Raw genomic sequence first — 24,332 nt, 5'->3', positions numbered from 1 at the left:
AAGAAGTCCTTGAGTTCAGTAGGAGGTTTGCTGTATGAAAAACAGAAAATGGGGCATTTGCAGCCTCCAGGACTCCAAGGAATGAAGTAGTTTCCACTTCCACTTTAGTCAATGGAAATTATGGCTGGATAGATGACAGTGACCAGCATGTGCAGGATCAGGTTTAGAAACTGTGCAAAGAACAACTGCCTATTTTCTTACCACAGAAAATCGGCAGGAGGCATCTCATGAGTAATACACTTCACCAGTAGCAAGCATTCCTAGCAATATTCCCAAGTAATTCAATTTAGGTTGCCATAAAATCGAAAAATAAAAACACTTCAAAATTTGCATGAGAATCAATAAACATTTGAAGATAGTTTTAGCTTGCATACATAACCTTTTCACCATTACATCACTTAACAGTATAATGCATTTTGCAACTTGAATGAAAATCTATATTACACTGAAGTAAATGTCTTGTAAAAAGTCAATTACAAAATGCTTCAGTCTATCTGTAGCTTAATTTAACACCAAAATACAGAAAAAAATATCAGGAAATCTGATATAAGTTTAAATTTGTCAAAAAGAATATGTATTTACTTATAAATACATTTTCTTGGTATATAGTATTATCACTTGTAAGATTACAATTAATGATAATAAATAAATGCTTTATTCCATTAAATTGGTGAAATCTTATCTTCATTCCATTAAAATCACTTTTGCAAAGAGTTTGATCCTGTTGTTTTTATTTCCAAGTGATATGTAGAGCTTTCTTTATATCTTATGACAATTTGAACATATTACAATAAACCACCCAAAAACTAACAGAATTTAACAGACAGACTGGCTAACCAGTAAGATTCCAAGTTTGACAGGGTATATGAGCTCCACTGTCCGAGATTACTTGAAAATGAAAAAATTCTTCCTGAAAACTGTAGAACAAAGAGGAAATGTTAGTAGAAATAACAAGAAAAAAGAAAGAAAACCAACGAATCATTGTATTCAAAACAGTAATCAGTCATTTTCAAAAGCTGCTGCCTCTTCACTCTATCATTGCTTTTTGTTTTTCAGAATTTCTATTCTAAGCTTCTTGGAGAAATATGGTTCTTCATTTGATACATCTCATGTAACACAAAAATATCTCCTTTCTTAGAGGAAAGGAAAACAATAGAGTCTATTCAGCTGGTGGTCCTACATAGCCAATGTCCCATTACACTGGCTGGCTCTTCTCAAACAGGTGTAACTGAGTTTCTGAAACAGAGTCAGAATTTGGAAAGTTCTGAGGTGGTTTCTACTCTTTTGGTAATGATATAATTACAACAACAAACAAACTCCTGACTTAGCTTCCCCTCCATTCGCATAACCTCCAGAAACTACTCTGTTGGGATCGTTTAGTTCATCAAACAGTCCTGTTTCAATGATTTCTTCCTGCCAGGGTATAGGGACAGCACCTGTCGCAAACTTTTTGAAGAACTTCTTGTCTTTGTCATCAAACTCAATTCCTCGTATTTCAGAGAAGTCAGCAATGTCTGCAACATCTTTGGCATAGACAACTGATGGATCTGGCACAAATGGAGGGTCAATAAGGTTTGCCTCTAACCTGTGGAAATTTATCGTTTTGAAGAAGCTGTGTTTTCTTGGGTCATCGTCTTCATTCCTGCAATAAAGCAAAAGCTTGTCCATCAGTGTGTTCTGCTCTCAGAGAGATACAAGGGTGTCTGTGTTTTTTACATGACAGTACTTTTTATATATACATATGCACCTATTTATCTATATCTAGATATATAGATATCATGCAACACAATTCCTTTTCTCCTAACCAAGGAACGCTGCATTGTACATCGTAAGCTGACCACTTTCTGATCCCATTACTCCTTCCTGCACCTCTCAGGGTGTATCAGCCCAGGCAAGGTGCTACAGGAGCTGCAGTGCTGCATCTGGGATACCCCATCCAAAGCTATACTTCCACCAGAACTGAACTTACAGCAGGGTGGGAAGGGGCAGTATTGGATTTACTATCCCACAAGGGAAGTTCAGTGATTGGCTCTGTATCTATAGAATAAAGTATCTGTACTATAGGGTAAGAATATGTATTAAACTCTAGAATGGGGTATATTGGGTTAATACATCTAAAGACTGATTCGGAGCAGCAATAGTCTGAATAGGAAGCTGGTGACAAATCACAATTCTTCTTTTATCTTAATTCAAAGCATCAACACATTTACATCCTAAAACCCAGTTATGTCACTCAAGTAAACACTCCCACTTATAGTGATTACTCATGCAAAGTTAACTACTCTTGTAAATTAACAAAGATTTTTTTAGGCAAGAGATTCACAGATCATGACATTAACAAAAGAATGTGTGCCACTGTCACAAACATAATCCTTTATTAATATAGTTAAAACCCAATAATAAAAACCAGAAAGGACTAAATCATTGTAAATGCTTAAGTTAAAAAAATCTTATGAAAAACAACTGCAGACCTCAGGGAGAACTTCAGCTGTAAAAGTACTAGTAAATTGTTTCATTGAAGACCTAGAGAGAGACTTGTAGGATATTTTTTGGTGATAAAAATCATCTGAGCTTCAAATGGTGCTTGTTGAAGCATGACCAAGGACCACAACTTTTGAACTGTGCCTCTAATGCCAAGGCATGCGAAGTCTGAATTCAGAATTCTAGAGAAAGGAGGAGCAAAGAGGAACACTGTCTTTTGCACACCTATGCGTTCCTTGTTTAATGTATTCATGGATGCACTGCTCTTGAAAACAGTAACGTAGGAAAACCAAATCTGTCTGCGTTTTGGCCTCACAAAATGGTTGTTACTAACACGTCGCTTTTTTCTTTTCCAACCTCCTTACAAAATCAAACTTAGCAAAGTGTAAGCCCTCATGTATTTCTAGACAATGTTCTATGAATAAAATGTAATGTAAATCTTCGGCAAATCTTTTTATCTTTCCAAATGTGCAGAAGCACCATATCAAAGCAATAGATTTGTGTGATTATGGAAAAATCTTTATTTTTTAAAATCTTTATTTCCATGCATGCAGAACAGCTCATCCAGCTTGGCACTACTGCCTGTTCCTCATGCTGCCCTGCTGTGCGGCTGGCCTGCCTTGGTGCTCCCTGGGCACAGCAGAGATGAAGCCACCAGCTGGTCTTTTCAGCTCCTTGCTAGAAAATTGTCACTTTGCACCTCTGCTGCCCAGCTCTTCAGAGAAAGCCACCACCAGCCACTACCCACTCTACACCACCATGAATGACCAGGATGCTCGGATCTGAAGAATGATGGATGCTGCCATCCAGGCATGCTGGGCAATGAAAAATATTATGTTTTCAACCCCAACAAATTATGAATGTAGAGATTAAGGATCTTGACTTCAGCATATCCATAGGCTTGCAAAATCATCTCCTATCTTACCTAGCCAATGATAACCAAGTACTTGAGCAACCTGACATGATTTATTCACATTCACTGTTAGCCTGAAATGCATTTCAGCTGCTGTTCAAATTAACTGGTGTCCTAGGACACTGGTGAGCCAGTAGCGCTGACTGAGCAGATGCACTCGCAAAAATCTCCCTTTATTTTGCTTTTCCTTTCTGTAACATAAACCAAAAAGCACTAGAAGCTGGTGGAGGCTTCAAAATGGATTGCTGCAGTGTTCTTCCTCCTGAAACCATAAAAAGTTGAAAAATGTAAAGCTACATGAATGCCATCTGCTGGAACTGAGACATCTTCCAACTAGCTGGAGAAGAACTTGAGTCCATCCTCTGTGAACTGCATTTTTATGTAACTTAAATAGGAAGAGCAAATGAACTCACATGAAGTTGGTCAATTTTGTATTCTTCCATTAAAAAGAAATCACTTTACAGGTTTGGGATTTGAGATTTGACAGTTTTGAGATCTATCTCAAAAAGTTTGAGTGGAGAGAAGGGGTTACATCTTTCCTGAGTTAGCTAGTGAAATCAAATCTTCAGTAGAAGAGTGGAGTGTTTTAAAAGGTCAGGTGTACAAAATAAAGCTGTCTTTGAGCAGCTTTAACTTATGCAACAGGCACTGCTGTGGATAACCCAAGCTCTTGTTGTCCTTAGGAGAATTACAGTACTAATCTTTACATAACACACAGCTGTCCTGAATAGTATCACCCTGTTTAAGAGGTATGTGCAGGTTTTTATTCTGTATCATGCTCAGGGTATACATCCTATTGTTTGGCTTCTCTAAGTATGACACATCAGAGGAAGTATATCTTAAACAGCAGAAAACTAAAAATACTGTGTGTAGTAACCTTTCTGTGTACATTTCTCATTTTGCAAAGAAGTTATGGAACATCTGGAAAAGGCGATGTGGTTACGGTAAGTGAATCGTCTGCTGCTGGTTGTGTTTCAGACTTGCTGACTGAACTCAATCAAGTCACTGACAATTCCTAAATTTCATTTTCCCCTACTTTGAAATTTGTTTACTTCACAAAGTGCTGTGAATCCAAATGTCTGCAAAGTATGCTGACTTTAAGTGAGAGTGCTCTGAATGTTTTTGTGTTAAATTTGCTTTTAAAGTACGCTTTTAAAACATAGTAAAATAATATAGATTCTGTATTGAACATACTCCCATGTGCTGCTGAAAATAACTTCTTTCTGCTGCCTGGCACAGTTGCTGGGAAAATTCATCAGGCACAAGAGTAGCTGCCTTCATTTAGCAACAGAATATTAAGAATATGTGTATTAATGATCCATTATCTTTCATTACAAGTTAATTCTTTCAGACAAATATTTGCCTAACATTCTGAAAAACTGTTCCACGTTGTTATGAAATATAAATTTAGAAGACTATCTACGCATTAATTCAATGAGATCCTTTGTCTATTCCACCTTTAGACTGGAAAAGCACCTGAAACATACAATTGTATTCAGTAATGATTCAAATCACGGTGTATTCTAAAGATAGGTATTACCAGTTTCCTATTAATTTTTTACATTTTTATTATATTTCTTTAATTTGTCTATATTGCAAATGTAGATCTGCAATCTGTCTAATTAGAAATGCACTACATTATTTATACACACACATATCAGAGGGATCAGAGCTATTACAAGTTGAACATTACAAGGTTTAGCTTTGCAATTCTCTTCTTATTGTATTGTTAGCAGTTTCAGTTCCTTGAAACTGCTAAGTCACAGACATATCCACCAGTCTTCATCAACCTACAGCCACCTCTGAAGGGCCCAGAAATGTTTTGCTTTACAGGAATTTGTGCCAAATATTCTTTTTCTCCCTGGGATGAGTCAGGATGACCAGAACTACAGCATTTTTTTAAAGCACTTGAGCAGAGCAGAGGGGTTAAGATCTCTCCAGTAAGAAGCCAGTGACGCAGCTTTGCAAATTAGATATCTGCAGGGAAAAGAATCCACATTGCAGATTTGGATTTCTGCCCACATCATTCCAGTAAGTGATACAGCCTAATGTTCCGCATTCAGTCTGCACTAACAGGGATGCAGGTATCCACTTGAATATTCTTTATCTTTAGGAAAGAATGTGTAAGAAAAACCTTTTTGACCCTTTCTCCCAAAACTATATAGAGTCTAACACAGAAAGTAACAAGAAGGCAACTCCTATGAGTCATCTAGAGTGAGGATAGATGATCACACTATTGCAACAACATTCCTTATTTCCATATTAACTTCAAAACTTTCCACCTCTCTCTTCCTAGAAGTGAAAGGGATAATTCATCACTCTGTAGAAAGTGAAGATTTAACCCGTTTTGTGCAATAAATAAAATAACTATATTGTTTGCAGCTTTAATCTCTATTTTACTGAGATTGAGAAGGCATACCTGCTTCCTAAACGGTCTTCTTTTTTCTTAGCCAAAAACAGCTTGCAAATATCTTTTGCTTCCTCTGTAAAGCTGGCATGTTCAAATTTCACCTCATCTTCCAGAGTTCTTCTTCTAACCTCATCCTTGTTGACCTTTTCCTTGTAATCCTTGAATGGTGTTCGCCCAGCAACCATCTCATAAATAGTGCACCCCATAGCAAACCAGTCCACGGGATAGCTGTAGTCCTCTTCCTTCAGGATTTCTGGAGCCATGTAACCATTTGTCCCAGCCTATTGCAAACACACACACAGATTTACTATAAAATATCAGTAGTGAAATGCATACAAATAAACAGACTAGTCTATAATTCTTCCAAAATATTAGTAATTCTACAGATATATTTTATATCTAGAAACTCTGATCTTTTTTTTAATCTAGAAACTGTGAAGTATAACTTTTTTAGCACATGGACCATATCTCTATTTAAACATCTCAGCACACAGGAAAAGTGTCTTAAGTATGCTTTTCAAAGGTGAAATGTCAGTGCAATTTCTACCTAGAAGTGGTTTATTTTTAAATTCACGGCTAGTTTGCTTTCTTCCTCCATTTTATTTTTTTTCGTTGAAGATATTCTTAGTTTTGTTGTGTAAACACAAGTAGCAATCAATTTGAAAAGATTTTAAAAAATACAAAAATCAGGCAAAACAATCACTGTGCAATGGTTATAACTGGTCCAACACAGGGCTCTGCTGCCAGTGAGAAAATTCTCAAGCCAGCAGCTGAGTTGCAATGAGGAAGTTCTCAACCACCTCCCTCTTGGTTTCTGGATAAATGTTCTACCACCAAGGGCCAAGAAAAACTCTTAAAAACCACTGTAGGAAAGTAAACCTATGAAAATTATAATTCATAAATTACATACATTTGGGTGAAGGAACAAATTCATACTTCCCAACTAAAAAAAAGATGCCTGAACAAAGACTATTTACAGAACTAACAGCCCCTTCTCTGAGAGAAGAAATGGCCACTCTTTGAGAGGGGCATCCGCCTGCTCTCTTCCCAGCCCAGGCCTGCCACTTTCCCCTTGGGGGACAGGCTGCAGTGTCTGAAATAGCTCCTGCTGCCTCTGTCCCCAGGGAGCTGACTCACCTGGGAGGGAAGTGAAGGGATCAGCTCTCTCTGCTGCACTGTTACATGACGGAGGATGTGGGATTTCAATTGCAACAGCATTTCCTCAGCTGAACCCGCGTTTACTACTGTGTCTCATGCTCTATTATATGTACTTTCCAGATGCAGCTAACAGTGATAACCATGCCAGAAGTTGCCTGAACGTCTCACATCTTTTTTACACACTGGGACTGATGCATTACCAATATAACAATTTAAAATAAAAAACTGTGTCTGTGCAGAAGCCCACTAAAGCTTACTCAAGACGGTCATTATTATTGCTATCAGAATACATCAGTGACAGAGATTCACTCCAAAGAAAAACAGTTAGGAAAAGGTAGAGCTAAGCTTATTTGGACAAATTGTATTTACAAAAAGCACAGCTCAACAGATGAAGTTTATTTTATGGGGTTGGATAACCCCTCTGATTTTTGCAAATTTAGGCACAGTACTTCCAAGTCAGGTCTCCCCATAAACTTCAGCTTGTGTCACTACACATTATGACATATAATGTCTCTACTGTAAACAAAGTATGCAAGAGGAAACATTTTAGCATCAATTAAAACATAAGTCCAACAGACAGAAAATGAAATCCACTTTATTTTCTCCCTTTGTCATTTTTTTTTTTTTTACTATTAAGGATATAGAGCAAAATCCTCCATATAATTGAAAAACAGAAATGAGATGAGAACAACAAAAATATCAGTCAGGTTGAAAGCAAAAGGAAAGGTTAAAAGTGAACATTTGCCTCCCTGGCTAAAGCCACAGACGTACAGAGGAGCAGCACGGACACTAACATCATCCCACAGGCAATTTGTACTGCTTACACTGGGTTTTTCTAACTAAAAATATTGAGAGGTACCCTGACAGTATTACATTCTTAGGTATGATTACTGCTCTGTTCAGGGAAGGGGACACTCAAACACGGACCACAGACCTCAGACCCATCTGGCCTCAGAAAAACCTGGAAGGGAGAGGAAAGGTTGAAAGTAGTAGAAAAATTTTGATACAAAAGCTTGCACACAGAGCTCACTGTGGATTAGTAAACACAGCTCTAAATAGGTTCTGGATTTTTTTTTCTTTTTTTTTCTCCTTCTGGGAAGCAATAAACATTCTTATTTTTACTGAGATGAAGCTGGGGCACTAATGCCTCGAAGAACTATTGAGTCACATTATCATCAAAATGTGCCCTGACAGCACAATATGGTCTTTCTGGTAAGAGATTACTTTGCTGCAACTTAGCATCATCATACAGAACCTGGATACATCTGATATGGAAAAGAGTGAAATCTACTGTCACAGATGTGTCTCAAGGCAGCTCCTTTCAGACTGCCTCTTTCCTTCCACTTGTGTTTTTTTCTTGCAGTTGTTTTTTCAAAAGAAGTAGTTGCCAAGTAACTTCAGGCTCTTCCATGGGCATTTTCAACATACCCTCCAGCAGGACACACCATCTGGAAGAAAACTATGCTTTGACATGGTGCTTGTGTTTCTCAAGAACAGAGAAAGCAAGGCCATCACCACAGACTAAAAAGACAGCACGACCACAACTTAATAGAAAAGTGAATGGACCAACAACAGCCTCCCTTCAGAGTGAAGTGACAGGCTGTGGATGAGCTTAAATGTAAACAAGAAGTAAACTTCAACATTCTAAATTAGTAGCACTGAAATCTTGAGCTGTTACTGAGTTGATCCAACTCCATCTGAGGAAGTCTAGAAACATATCATTCCTCTCATATGCCAAAGCATTTCAATTCAGAATTTCATGAGAGCTGGTTTTCTCATAGAGTTTCATCCAACCTTGAATCTAAAACCAAATCTCTCCCAACACTGAAGCTTTCCTACAATTCACAATGAAGGAATAGGCTAAGAAGCAGGAATCTAAACTTAATCTCATAAGATTCAAGAGTTAAAATCCACTAAGACATGACCATTTTATAGCAGAAGCAAACACATTTCACAAGTAGAGAACAGGAATTTTTAAGGCGGAAGAAAAACAATAAGGGGGGAGAAATACACAAATCTCTATTTTTATCAAAACAGGAATTTGAAGAAAGGAGGAAAAGAGCTTAAATTTTAGTCTTTTCCACCTATTTCTCTAAATGTGTAGTTTTGGCAAAATCATTTGGGAAGAAAGATGCTAAAGCCTGTATTAGAGAACACACAAAAAGGAATTATTCAGCACCTGGAAGAGCACAGATCCTTCAAATGAAGATTTAATTCTATCTTTGGAGAGCAGGCAGCATTAGAGGGAAGGTAATACCTAACATCCCTACACTAATCATAATGGAGAACAAGACGTAAAAATCAGATCATCTTTCCAGGAAAAGAGATCCTACAGCAACAGGAAAGGCAGCCTCAGTAACCTCAGGAGAGGTTTATCTAAGGAGGTAAAATAGAAGTTTTTGTGAAGGGAGTTTTTAAACTGTACAACTCTCACTAGCAGTGAAATCTGAGCAGCAAAAAATAATGCTTTAGGTGGAAAACGTATCCACTGATTCTCAAAGCAAAAGCGAATTAAAGTAACTAACTCTTGGCAGGCTGTGGAGTAAATAAGTATACTGTAAACTATATTCTAGTGCAAAAATGAAAAAAAAAGGACAGAAAGCAAAGAAATTAAAAGCTACCACAAAAGATAAATGCACTATTTTTTTGAAGGCATCTATTTCCCATGGGCTGGTATTGAATATTTAATTCAGATAGAATTATCTGACCATGCCTCAGAACAGATATCTCCAAGTATGGGATACTCATATGTCTATCACAGAAAAAAATCACTAGGTTTGGATGATTCTGCAGATGTTTTCATTCAGTACAATTTATAAATAAATTCAGAAGCTGTGTATTAACTGACACCCATTTTTTCTTACTAGATCTTCTCTACATGGATAAATTTCACTCTTTTAATGGAAAGAGAAAATAAAAAACTCATACGCAACGTTAATTCCTTTGTTGTCAACTCTACACTACTAGGATGTTCACTGGGTTTTGACTGAGACCAAGCACATTATCCTCTTCTTTCCTGTATAATTCCTGGTAACACAAGGAACCATTTGAATATATGTGTTAACTAATCAAGTGATCTTGCAGAGACACAAACAGATGATATGACACCTTCACTGACCTGGAAACAATGACGGGACACAATCAATAAAAATATCACAAAGAAGACAAAGAATATTATGTTGTCCCAGCTTTTTACTGGAGACAGAAATGCCATTGTAGAGGCACAGAACTTTCTGAAGCGTAGTCAGCACAGCACTAGCTATGTTTTCCTTGCTCTCCATCTAATATTGTCTTCTCTGATAAGCAGGATGCCTCACTTGCATATGCAGCTTGAATTATAAAAATAGTCATTAAATTTCAATTAACTTGTAATTTACCTGCTTTTGAAAAGGGTTCACAGATCTACTTTCCCTTTATTTCACTATCCTGAGAACAACCCAAAAGACAATTTTTTAGTAATCCTCTAAAATGTCATGACCAAATGCTGCCCTTGGCTACATTAGCAAAGAAGTTCTGTTGAGTGGAATTATTGCTTTGAGTGTGACTTGACAGGGCATAGTAGAAATGACTCATCTGAAAGTATACAAATGTTTCTTTTGTGAAATGCGATCCTGCATAAATTTTTCAAAGGTCACATAATTATAATCTTTTAGTAATTCAAGTTGTGGTCCTGAGAAGCACTTAGTGCACTCAGATCCCAGTGCAGTCAAAGGGCACTTGGCAGAGCAGAGCTCAGAGCAGAACCAGTCCCCCTGACTGCTGTCCCAGCCCCATCAACACCGCCCCTGTGCCAGCTTCCAGCAGGTGCAGGCAGGAAAGAGAGAGAACTCTCTGGAGCTTTCAGCAGCACAGAAACAGGCAAATGGGGAGAAACGGGATTTAGATCTTTGCTACCTTTTCCCACAGATCTCTGCAAAACAAACTCAATTGATATAACAAACCAAACAGTAAAGCAAATCAGAATGTCTATCTTTTGTTTGCCATGGCACAAGAACTGTTGAACAGAGGAAAAAAAACAAGCTGAGTTTAGCTCTATCAGCTGTTTCCTGGGGCTCGGTCCTTCCTTCCTCCAAGGGGTGCCACTGCCTGCTTTGTTCTCTTGTCCAGCTGTTCCTCCGCTCCTTCAGCAATGGCCTTAATAGACCCTGCAGGAATGCAGGAACAGACCACAGAAATCTCTTCCCTGCACACAAGCTGACAGGCCCTAGATGTGGAGAACAACACTGATCTGCCTCTGTCACTCACTTCACCATCTTAATTCTTCTCCCAAGAGTGGCTGTGAGGAGGAACAGAGCGTAATTTAAATGAGTTACACAGAATTGCAGTTCCTCCAGTTTCTCACCACACGTTCACACAGTAGCAAGAAACCAGCTGACCCAATTAATAGGCAACCTTTTTTTTTTTTTTAAAGAAGACAAAATTAAATCTAAATAGGGCAAAAGGCACCCTGGAAAGTCACACAGAATGAAGGTTCTGGCATATTGTTAATGCTTTGCAGAGGGAGGGAGCTCCCAATGGGATGGCCCATCACGAATTGTTGGGCTACAGATTCAGAAGAACACAAGGAGGACTCTTCAGACTAACAGGAGAAGATAATGAGAAAGACAATATTGGAGCTTAGCTTAATCCTTATCTTAGCTTAATCCTACATGTTTATCCAAAATTCAAGAGCAAACTTTTTTTGATTTTCACACAAGAAGATAATTTTCATAGGGAAAGTGTGTGCTTTAAAAAAAGCCCACACAGGCAAAAGCACAAAAGGGACAAAACAGATTTTTGCTATATTAGAAAAAAAGAAAATATGGCGCTGGGTTCAAAGTCACTAACTGGAATAGTGAAAAAAATCCAGCATTGGTTTTTAATCTTTTAAGCTTGGCCATCAGTAATCACTGAAGTGAAGGAAGTTGCACAACAAAAGAGAAAGCCACTCTGTGCAGTAGGAACTGCTGCCTGTGTGCTCCTCCTTGGGAAGAGAAACAGACACAGTTCCAACATGGTTTCAGCTTAGATTCATGCTGTATGGAAGGCAAAGGGATAAAGGGTTTGAGAAAGGACAATCCATTAACTGGGCACCAGTTTTAACTTTGGATTCTAGAGCAGCTCCCCGCTTTCTTCCTCCATGGTCACACGAAAACCTTTGCCTCAAATCCCTACTGAAGAGAGAACCTGCTAACACTCCCACCTCAGTGAAGTGTCATCAGAAGATATCAGAAGGCATTCACAGACAGGGAAGCAATCAGAAATTACAGGATGCAGCATTTAGGACAAACAGAACACTTGGTAGAATAGTAAGCACACAATTAGAATTCAAGAATTACAAGGGTTCTCTAGCCTACCTAACATGATTTTAATTTTTTAAAATTTCTCCTGATCATTTCCCATCTATCATGTAGGAATAATAATACTTCTGAGATATTTGTGGTTTCATTATTTAATAACCACAGAATATTCCATAAACAGTGTTAATAAGGGAGAAAACTCTCCATCTACTTAGCTCTGTCTGCATTTTATGAAGCTCCTCATAATGAATGCAAATACTGTCTCATGGCACCATGCATAGACTGCTTCCTCAGAAAGGGAACATCAAACAGAAATCTGTGTTCTGTGACAATTGTGACTGAGGGGACAGGCCCACAGGCTGCCCTGGGAAGCGCAGAGGCCCTCCAGTGTGCCTACTGCCACTGTAGTTTAAGCAGTGCAAATGTCAATGAGACCTGGAGATTTCCTGCTGATCAGTGAAATCCAGGGAATTTAATCCACCTTATCTTTCAGGATTATGACTAACATTGGAGGTACCATTCTTTAAAATATAAATTCAAGGAGATGGGTACTGGCAGCATCAGACCAATGGCCCATACGGCCAGTTCACTGTCTGTGAATTACATTCAAACAGATGAATGAAGTCTGTAAGAGCCTGGGCTGTACGTTGAGACTTCTCTATACTTTCCCTAGACTCCAACGATTTGCAGTTCAATGGCTTGCAGAGACAGAAATGGTTTCTCTCAGTGAAGCATTTTGCCATCAATTATCCACTCTCCCCCTGAATCTAGATAAATTTGTAGAGCCTCCAAGACCTTTCGCAAGAGTGTCCTGCAGCTTAACTACACTCTGGTTTAATACCTGTTTTAAGAACCACCCACCTGCTCCCTTTCATTAGTAGATTTTAAACTCAAATAATGGGCAAAACCAAGCCTCCAGTTTTCACCTGCATGTGTCTGCAATTCCACGATTTTACTTTGTCTCCTAAAAAACCTAACTGCATGTCTGTTAACTGAAACTACTCATGACAGCAAGTGGAATGTCACATGTGGTCCAGTAAGAACAGAAGTACTACATTCCTCACCATCTCACAGCTTACTGTTCCTGCAATACCGCTTCTGGTCAAAGCTGTCAAATCAGAAGTTCAAAGAATTACAGTGTCAGCCAAATGTTGCATTTCTTATCCAATGAAATAAAAATATCTTTGACTACAATGAGCCAATGTGTGGCCCACTAGATGATTTACCCAAGGGATCATTCCAGCATGTACACTTTTTATAGAAAATGCTATAGCATTTATTAACTGTCAGATTAACTTGAATGAGGAACAATGGTAAAAGTCACGCTGAGACCCTGTGCTACATCATAAAGGGCTCCAATGTCATACCCTGACAGAAAAAATGGATGGCACACTGTGGGTAGGAGAAGTATTTCATGGAACATATTGCAGTCTCTTAATTTGATATGACTACAGTATCCTATCTGCCGTATCCAAAACTGCAGGAGGCAGAATGGTCTCACAAAATCATTTTTGTTCCTTCGCTTTCGTGATCATGGCATTCATACAATTAGTTTGGAAAAGATTCTAAGATCCTTGAGCCCAACCATTAATCCAGCACTGCCAAGTCCACCACTAAGCCATGCTTTAAGCCCCACATCTACATGGCTTTTAAATACCTCCAGGGATGGTGATTCCACCACTTCCCTGGGCAGCCTGTTCCAGTGCTTGACAAATCTTCTGGGTAAGAAACTTTCCCTAATATCCAATCTAAGCATCCCCTAGCACAACTTGAGGCCATTTCCTCTTGTCCTATCAGTTGTTACCTGGGAGGAGAGTCCAACTCCCACTTTGCTACAACCTCCTATCAGGGACTTGCAGAAAATGATGAGGTCCCCCTGAGCCTCTTTTCTCCAGTTCCCTCAGCTGCTCCTCACCAGACTTGTGCTCCAGACCCTTCCCAGCTCCACTGCCCTTCTCTGGACACATTCCAGCACCTCAGGGTCTTTCTGGCAGTGAGAAGCCCAAACTGAATACAGGATTCAAGGTGCAGCCTCACCAGTGCTGAGCACAGGGGAATGATCACTGTCCTGGTCCTTCTGGCCACAGGCGAGGATGACACTGGCCTTCTTGCCCACCCAGGCACACACTGGCTCATGTTCAGCCAGCTGTTGACCAACAACCCCCTTTTCCCACTCACAGCTTTCCAGCCACTCTTCCCCAAGCCTGTAGTCTGAAGGGGGTTGTTGTGACCCAGGTGCAGGACCTGCTGCTTTGCCTTACTGAACTTTGTAGAACTGCCATCAGCCCATCAACGCAGCCTGTCCAGATCCCCCTGCAGAGCCTTCCTGCCCTCCAGCAGATCCACATTCCCACCCAAATTGGTGAGGTCTGTGAACTCACTGAGAGTGCACTCAATCCCCTTGTCCAGACCATCACTGAAGACATAAAACAGGGCTGGCCCCCGCACTGAGCTCCGGGGAGCCCCACCAGTGACCAGGTGCCAGCTGATGTAATTCCATCCCCCAGCACTCTCTGGGCCCGGCCATCCAGCCCGTTTTTACCCAGCAGTGAGCACCTGTGCAAGCCATGAGCAGCCAGGTTCTCCAGGAGATGCTGTAGGAAACAGTGACAAAGGCCTTACTACAGTCCAGACAGACACATCCACAGCCACCTCCTCATCCACAAAGCAGGTCACCCTATCATGGAAAGATGAGGCTGGTCAAGGAGGACCTGCCTTTCCAAAACCCACACTGGCTGGGCCTGATCCCCTGGTTTTCCTGTAAGTGCTGCATGATCGTGCTCAGGATGATCTACTCTATGACTTTCTCTGGTACCAAGGTAGGCTGACAGGCTGGTATTTTCCCAGATCCTCCTCCCAGCCCCTCTTGTGGATGGGCATCACATTCGCTAACGTCCAGCCAAATGGGACCTCCTTGGTTTTCTGGGACTGCTGGGAGAGTCTGATGGGAAGTGCCTTGGCGAGCACTTCTGCCTGCTCCCTCAGTATCCTTGCACGGATTCCAACTGGCCCCAGGGAGTTTTGTGGGTAAGGTTGCATTCTGTAAAGAACATTTCAAAGATTAAAAGAATCTGAAACACCTGGCATGACGACACACCTCTTAACAACTGCAATTATCAAAATTTTTAAGAACAAAGTTCTGTTAGTAAAAAGATCATCAGTTTTACATCTCATATTTCAAAATGTGGAAGCAAAACAGCAGCAAGTTCCTCTAATTTGGAGCAAATGAAGAGCTGTCATTTTTCAAAGTGCAAAGGAAGAAGAAATTTTTACAGAATCTTATCCAATAAGAATTCCATGCGATAATGAACAAAGGTCAACTGTAGAATAGCTTGCTGAGTTATTTTTTATTTCACAAGTCTAAACCCTCCTCCTGCTTTTCAGCTGCCTTGAAATTAAACTGCAAGTTTCAGGAACATCTAAATAGATTTCCTTGTGTTTTCCTAAGAAATAGAATCTTATAATAAACAAACATACAGGAGGGCAAAAGGACATTTTGAGTAAGATTTTAACCAAAACATGTTTTTCCTATAAAAATATTATGATGTCCTTCAAATATATAAAACATAGCACAGGAAAACTATGAAGAAGCCTGAAACCTCTGAAGATATGAATGCACTTTTATAAATACTACAAAAATATGTTTATGTTATTTTTCACAGTTATTATGTCAATATTTAAGCTCTCTGGCTCACATGCATCTGCACAAAAGTTCTTCTTCACAATTTACATGCAACAGTTGCTTTTCACAAAAGCCATACCCAGTAAGGGCAGAAAATTCTTCCCTAAATAAACAGCAAATACACACTAACTTCTGGAAAAATGGAATTAACTTGGGATAGAAGCTCCTCATTTTTGTCACATGCAAAAACCCCCTAGTGCTACAATCCGTCTAGTGTGTACACTTTGCCTGTGTAAAAGCCATCTTTGCAGGCTCTTAGTTTCTCCTTGTTGCCTGTTTCTTCTAATTATGTAAGACAGAGAAAATAACAACATTTAAAAAGCCATAATTTCAAGATACAAACTAGTTCCTGCAGGGTCTGATCAACACAACAGACCAGATGCAACAGACAACAGACACATTTACGAGAACTCATAGTGACATTTAAAGTCCTTAATAGTTTTATTACCACTGGGTAAGAGTTTGTTTCTGTTTCCAGCGATGCCAGTAGGAGCTCTGCCTGAGTTAATGTGCATAGACATATTTCTTGGTAGATTGCACAGGTGCATGTAGCTATCATGAGAATATCCCATATAATGCATGTATGTTTAATGAAGGAAAATGACTTTGTAAATAGCTTTCAACTGTCTTCTACTTTTATTTTCAAGACTGTTATTATTCAAACTCATGTATTTTAATATATATTTTTTTGTGATTTCTCCATTCTAGGGCCAGCTGGCACTTCACAAATCAGCGCACTTAGTGAAAATAAAGTTTTCTAAATTTTGTGATTATTATTGTATCAATTACTGACAACTACAGTGTAAGTTCAAAGTACATTCACACAGAAAGCTGGATGTTCCTCCTTGCTGCTTTAGCAATTGAAAAGAGAAGGAGAAAACGAAGGCTGGGTATCCAACTCTTTCCAGATCTTTGTAAGGAGCACTGTTTCTGAAATCAAGGTATTTTTACTTTTAATAGTTATGAGCAATTGGTACGGAGCACACAGGTGCTTTCAAAAGGACTGTATGTAATGGCTGTACTTAAAGGATACCAAGGCTACTTCTTCAATTACGTAAGTATTGAATCATCAGTTGCACAATGCTTTTTCTGAAGCATAAACACATTTTATTTTTTATTAAGACCACGCTGAAGTCATCCATCTAAAATTCAAAAAACTTTTCTACCCACAAAGAACATTTCTTTGGCTGATGAATAGTACGTTAACATTATGAGTTTGTAGAAACCCTCAATGAAAACTTGGAAAATGTCTAAAACAGGAACTCATTAACAAGCTTATTACTTGTGTCATGTGATAACCTAATCACCTAATAAGATTTACAAAAGGGATTAATGGATCCTCCAGCTGACGTATGGGTGATGTGCACTTATTCATACATGAGAGGACAGGAATCCTTTTCTGCTTTGAAAGCAGAACAAATTTAATCTTTAATGGCTTGTACAGCTATGAGAGGGCACAAAACTTTCAGAATTCATTAAAATAGTGTATTTTTTTCAATCTCTAATGAAATTAATACTCAGATAAATCCATATATTGTATACTATAGATCAGTAGCAATTTCCCTAATTAATGAGTGAAAATTGTAAGCCTTACATTGCCAGTTCAAACCATTATCCAAAATCTACAAACAGCTTTATGATATTAGGCATTTAGATATCAATACAGTACAGATTTGGCCTGGAAGGAATATATATTCTGCTTTAGCTTATAAAAATGGCCTTATAAAACTGTGTCCTCAAAATGGTGCAACTGATTAAATTTCATTTGATAAACCTGTCTTGGAGCCATACATTCCTTGGGGTGAAAAAAGTGATTTGTATAGGTTTGGTTAAGTGATAACAATTTGGCAGTCATACTCAAAAAGCATGTTATGATGTAAATTTTCAGATAATTTTAATTCAGAATGTAACTATGATTAGTAGACCAGAATTAATTTAACAGCACTTCTATTACAAGAGTACATGGTGAAGCTTAATGTGAGTTTTGTAAATGTGTTTTTTGGTCTTCCTGTATACGACATGAGTATTGATAATATAATTTTTTAGAAACTTTCAAATATTACTATTTTACAGAAACGCCAAAAAATTACGGGAATTATTAATTTTACTAATTTGCAGTTATGATACACACAAAAAAAGGTCTTTTTCTTCCATCTCCTATTTCAATGTAATATATGAATAAAACTGCCTTTAACTGAAATTCCTTACAACACATTACAATCATGTAGCACAGTATTAATTGCAGTTTTTGCTCTAATAAAAGCACCCATAAAATGGTGAATAGAGCTTCCAAAAAAACCCCCCCAAAACCCCCAAAAAATACAAAAAAAACCCCCACAAAAAACCAACCAACCAAACCAAACAAAAAACCCAAAAGAAAAGGCACTAGCAATTTGATGGCTGTCATAGAAGGTGAGGAGGAACAACCTCCCTGTCTAATATTGCTTTGAGATTCTACCCTAATACCAACAGAAGCGGTTATGTATTGCCAAATACACTCTTTAATTCTGATGGTTTTTTCCTTCTGCCAAACACCACGTATTTACAAGTAAGAAAAATTGCCCTTTGACAAAACTATTTGTTCTGATCATAGTAACTCCATTCCTCTCTAACTTGCAAAGCACAGTAAGGTTTATACCTTTGGGTTCACTGATGAAAATGCCATCTTTACAAACAAAACAACACTCTCATTTCACATAAGGTCTACTGAAAAACCTGCCTTAGCTCCCACAGAAGCTGGATTTTCGTATCCAAAACACCATGCGGTTTAATTTTAAAACTGTTTACTATCTATACATACAGCAATTTCCACATTTTCTTTCAGTGAGTACTAAAACCATTCATAGTACAAACTTCTTCAATTGCCAGGAAAAGATCCTTCAAAATTACTGAATTTAACAACATCAAAAGATGTGCACTCAAACATGATGTAGAAGGCCTAGAGTGGGTCCTCTCTTCTACTGTCTACATATACCAATTTGTAATGTTGCTTCCATTTCTTCATATTCTTAGTGTTTTTCAGACACATCCTCTTATTATACACATCTTTAAGCTCCAGATACCTTGAGAGAAATATGTGTTTTTCATAGTTAAACTACCAGTTAAGCTTAATATGTATTAAGAATACATATTTCTTGTGTAAATCTCCTGACTTTACTACAAATCCAGGTTAGTCTGCAATGACCACAGGCACAGCTGAAGTGCTGCACAATCTAATTCACATAAAATCCAGTTGGTCATCCATCTTTTTCTTCCTACACATGTGGACAGGCAGGGACATTTACAAACCGGCAAGTCTGCTAACGTTTTCAGGAATTAATTTGTGAGGGGATGGAAGGTTGGAAGTCATTTATTACGCAGCATTTATTATTACGCACACTTGCGATACAATCAGCAGCATCACTTTAGAGTAATGTGTAAGAAATTGTATTCTCCTAGGAGCAAAAGTGGAATACAGAGGAGTCATATCTTTGACTGCTGCTCATAAAACAATTTGTTAAATCCCTGACTATGCAGTATTCCATAAGGCACAAAGCATCTGCGTCTCTAAAGTCATTGGTTCAAGAGTTTATCTTAAGATAAAAAAGTCAGATTCTACTGTTTCTGCAGAGAAGTTATTTTACCACATGCAGCAGCTAAGGAGTTAATACACCAAATCTTCTTACGACCTGTCTCTCAGAATGAAATAACCACATTAGGTCTTAAGCAAAGAATCAATTCCGGGGAATTAAGTCTTGGACTCATAAAGCATTAGAAATAGAATAGCTTCACTTCGCACTGCCTATGTTCAAAGAATTTGTACTCACCCTCTGGGTGATGCTTTTTCCCTCTCTGACTCGCACTGCCAATCCAAGATCAGACAGTCTGCAATGCCCATTATCATCCAGGAGGACATTCTCTGGTTTCATATCCCGGTACAAAATTTTGATGGAATGGAGATGCAGAATCCCACAGGTGATCTGAGCTGAGTAAAAGATGATCCTTTTCATTTCCAAACCCCTTTCTCCCACGTTGTAGATGTGGTATTTCAGATCCCCTCCATTCATGAGGCTCATAACAAGACACAGATGGGTTTTGCTCTCATAGGCGTAGGCTAGTGTGACTATGAAAGGGCTGTTGACCTGCTCCAGGATCTCTTTCTCCAGCAGTGCCATCTTCTCTCCACCTTTCTTTTTCAACCTTTTCTTATCCAGTTTCTTGCAGGCATACATCTTGCCAGTATTTTTGACCTGGATGGCACAAACCTAGAGAAGATTCACAGGGAAAGATAACAAAGGAATTTTACACAGAGACTGGAATAACAAGGGTAGTAACAGGCAGGAAGTGGGGAATCACTGATGCCTATTAGTAGCTGCTGATGCTAACTTCTATGAAGAGTATATTTGCACAGAAAACAAGGAAAAAACAAGCCTGCAATCAGTTCTGTTCTAGACCAGTAGTAGCTGGCGGCCCTGATGCAAAGCTCTTGATGCCACTAGTACACATGTATTAGCAAATAAAAAGGCACAAGAACAAGAACAAAAATTTGTAATCATGAGAATAAGCAGCATATACAGATTGAATCTATACAGTTAAACTCTCTTGACTCGCAAAAATCCTCCATACTGTAGTTTGGGAACAGATCTCAATGTGTGCTTTTCCCTCAGCTGCAGCTAGGAATTAGCTGGGAGTGTGAGAGATAGCAGAGGCTAAGATGTCAAGGAACAGACCAATAGTTAACTACATGAACATTCATGCAAGTTTTTGTAAAGAAGTCTGCTTTTTTACTAGCATAGATACAGAATATAAAAGCCTTGAAGTAGCTTTTTACTAACAAGAGACTCTATCACAATATAAATAACCCAGCCTGATTTCTGGAAAATGGGCAATCTGAAGGGGCACATTTTACATATCTTCATACAATGGCTTGATCCACTGCTCTTTGCAAACCCACCTCCTAGTCTTGAAAGGGGAGAGATGACTCACATCCTTAAAAGTACAAGCTCTTACCTCTCCAAAGCCACCTTTACCCAGCACTCGGAACTCAGAGAAGTATTTATCAGTTACTGGTTGCTTCTCAAACACTTTCCATTGGATGAATTTGTCATAGAAGGGGCTGTTCTGGAAGTCCTGGAAGGGCTTGTCTTTAACAAAGACTTTGGTTTCCTCCCTGGCCAGCTGCATGATGTTCTCATAGTCTTTCGCAGTAGCTGCTTTGCATTTGCTGACCAAGTCAGAGCTCATGAAAGACAGATGATTTTTGGCGCCTTCCTTAAGAAAATTGGTGACAATATTCTCCATGGTACTGTTCTTGGCATTGTCCTCTGCCAGCTCCCAGTTTGACACCTCATCCAGGAAGTCCCTAGCTACCAAATACTCTGGCACTGTCTCTAAGAAGTCTCTGAAGAATCTCTTGCCAATGGGCTGCTGTTCACAGATGCTGTCAAAATCACCAGCAATGGACTCTCTATGGTCTTTGCAGTCCTCAATCTTGGGCAGTGCGAGGCTCTTACGCCTCTTTTGCATTTCCTTAGTGTCTCCTTCTCCACTCTTCCTTGCCTGGAGGTAGGCAGTGTTGGCAATCAGGTTGTCAAGCCCCCCCATGTCACACATCTTGGCAAGCCCTTGGGGTGGCAGAGCCTGGTTCAGACAAAATGACTAACTGGCCCAGGAGCTGTGCTGTAGCTGCACTGCACTTCTCCCTGCTAGTGGAGTGTGAGGGCTTCTGAAAAACACCAGAGAGACTAACTGCTTTTGCATTAAATACCTCTCAAGGATTTTCACTAAGTACCTTTAGGTATAGGCACCATTTGTGGAAAGTGACTGGTAAGAGGTTTCTCTGTAAGAAGCTTTGAGATTGCTATGTATAGCTGAGGGATGACATCCTAGGGATGGCAAACCTTCCCACTGGCAGTATCAAAGGCACGTGGTTCAGCTGGTGTTTTTCAGAATGGGCCCTGATAACCTTTAGATGTACCAAGATTTCCTCTATGTGTATTGTTCCTGGCTGCTGGGAACATGCAGAGATTCCTGGCTGCAATACATGCACTCTCCAACTCAGGGACACTTCGGCCACAGTCAGCAGGAACAGGCTTGGATCTCCCCCAGCTGACACTGAACACCAGCAGACTAACAACTGGGTTTATGAAAAACTTTTAGCACAAATCTGCTATGCCTAAAAGACCTTGACAGAGATGAACATGAGATGCTGAGATTTGAATTACCACACTGTTCAGTGCTTTGAGCATTCCCACCTCCAAAACTCGTTATACTCAACATCAGTGACTGAGCCCCACAGACAGTTCATGCAAACCCTGCTGCCTCGCATGGCTCTGTCTGAGCAGATTACATGCAGAGGCTAAGAACTGCCGCTGGTCTAAAAATAATGATCCTTATATATACGAAACAACAGAGTTCTGACTTCTCCTACCCACAGAAAAAAGAGAAACACTTCAAGTGAACAGCCAAATCTTGCCAAGACACTTCCATATGTTGTTTTGGCCTCAGTTTATTTTCCCTGCTGAGTTTTATAACAGAAAGTGGTCGGACGAGAAGGTGGCAACAACATATAGCTGAGGTGACATCAACAAAGGGACAAAGCTGATTATAATCAAGTGAAGGCAAATTCCACCTGACTTCACTTGCTGGCTGCCTACCAGAAGGCATTTTTTTCCCTTCAAAAGAATAAAAATTATGTGTGGCACTCACTAGGCTAAGCCCCCTTCTGCTGTGGGGTCAGGTGATTTGGCTGTTAAACCTTCCTTAAATATAAGGAAGTAGTATGAGAACGAGAAAAGAAGTAACACTAGGGTCAAGTGGTACTCTTGAGGTCAAGGTCAAGTTTCTTTTTTCTTTTTTCACAATCTCAGACCCAGCTGAAGAGCTGAATTACAAGAACTAAACATCAAGAGTAGTAACAGGCACCTTTCAGACTCTCTATAGAAAGTGTTAACCTCTTCTTGGCTGCTTTTTGCCACTCTACAACTATGCAGCGTTTCGTTTTAAACACGCTTAATCCTGTTCACATTGAATCCATTTGACATAAAATTCATGCTTGTACTCTACAAAATTCCTTGGAGGTGCGTTTTTCTAGGAGTATGGAGAGGGCCATCCATTGATCCATTGCAAACTGCTTTGTGTGTACGAGAACAGGGGGAATTGTAAGGCAGAGACTTGAAAGCCTGGCCAGTTCCGCCAGGTGAGAGCACGCACAGGGCAGGAGAAAGTTATGTAAAGGGCTCAGCAGAGCAGCCAACAGCATGGGCAACACTGCAAAGGGCCAATGGGAGAAATGGGGAATTCTGCTGGTGGCTGTCCTGACAATGGGGCCTACAGCAACACATTCCTGGGTGGAGAAAGGCAGGTAATAAGGCTTTAATTTCAGATTTTTTTTTTTTTTTTTTTTTTTTTTTTTTTTTAGATAAAGCTTTTAATTTCCTAAAACTCAGTAGGGTCTTTTTAATGTTTGGCAGAATATCCACTATGGCTCAAAGAGCAGCAGGACAAATGGCTTGCAGCTGGGGCTCTAAGGCTGAACTCAAGCTTACACCAGCTACTGGAACATTCATGCCTAAGCAAATCAAGAAAATACCTAATATTTATGGCACATGCGTAAGACAGACACATTTACAGCTCCAAAGACCGTTCTACTCAATTAATTAGAATCTTTCCCATCTTCTATGGAATATAAATTTTCTCTAAAATAACATAACTTCATGAAAAGCAAAATCAAACAATATGACATTCAACATATACTCATTACTCCAGTCACTTTTGAGATTTTCTTGCTGACTTATCCAAATCTGCTCAGCATTTATTAAACACTGGAGAAAAGTAGATCAGCATTAATCTTTTAGTTGATAATGGCTGTTTAAGGTACTGTTATCTGCTCATAAAACAGTATGTTTGGGTGAGAAGCAAAAATTATTTATTTTGCATGTACAAGAGGTGAACACTTACAGAACTGAACACAGGGATGTACTACCATGCTAATCAGGCATATCAGGGTGTGATTTGGAGAACTTCTCTGGTGAAAAGCTCATAGAAAGAATGGGACTTAAGATAATCTCTAAATCACAGAGAAAATATGCAGGACTTAAAATTCATTACCTTATGTTCTAGATGAACCTCAATTACTGGTCAACAAGACACTCATAATATGCAAATACATACAGAAAAATATCAGCTGCTTTGATTTCAACATTAACTTTCCTAATCCCTCATTTGTGTCAACATCCCTTTGAGCAGAAACTTTGGAAAAACTCTTCCACAACTGTAATTCTCAGCTACTCTTGCCATGCACGTGAGTGCCATGCGCTAAAAGCAGGATTTGGTACTTTCCATATCCACCTATAGAGCAAAGAAAAATGAAGAAAGTCCTCTGATGGGACTAGATGGCATTACCAGAGGTCACAGGAGGGAGCCTGGGAC

General features: G+C 39.3%; 1 protein-coding gene across 1 annotated transcript; it reads right to left on the bottom strand.

Annotated features, from left to right (window-relative positions):
- Window positions 1-619: 619 nt before the first annotated feature.
- On the bottom strand, window positions 620-24,279 carry GRK7 (G protein-coupled receptor kinase 7). Its single transcript, XM_066193241.1, has 4 exons — window positions 20,913-24,279; window positions 19,730-20,167; window positions 5,814-6,085; window positions 620-1,642 (listed from the first exon to the last, which is right to left on the bottom strand). The coding sequence occupies exons 1-4, from the start codon at window positions 21,513-21,515 to the stop codon at window positions 1,300-1,302; spliced, it is 1,656 nt and encodes a 551-aa protein (XP_066049338.1). The 5' UTR covers window positions 21,516-24,279; the 3' UTR covers window positions 620-1,299.
- Between the last annotated feature and the right edge of the window lie 53 nt (window positions 24,280-24,332).

This window comes from Chamaea fasciata, unplaced genomic scaffold (genome assembly GCF_029207755.1).
Source record: "Chamaea fasciata isolate MVZ Bird 193981 ecotype frontalis unplaced genomic scaffold, bChaFas1.0.hap1 SCAF_11, whole genome shotgun sequence".
Lineage (NCBI taxonomy): Eukaryota > Metazoa > Chordata > Aves > Passeriformes > Sylviidae > Chamaea > Chamaea fasciata.
The sequence above is the reverse complement of the archived record's forward strand: the minus strand, read 5'-3'. Positions and strand labels throughout refer to the sequence as shown.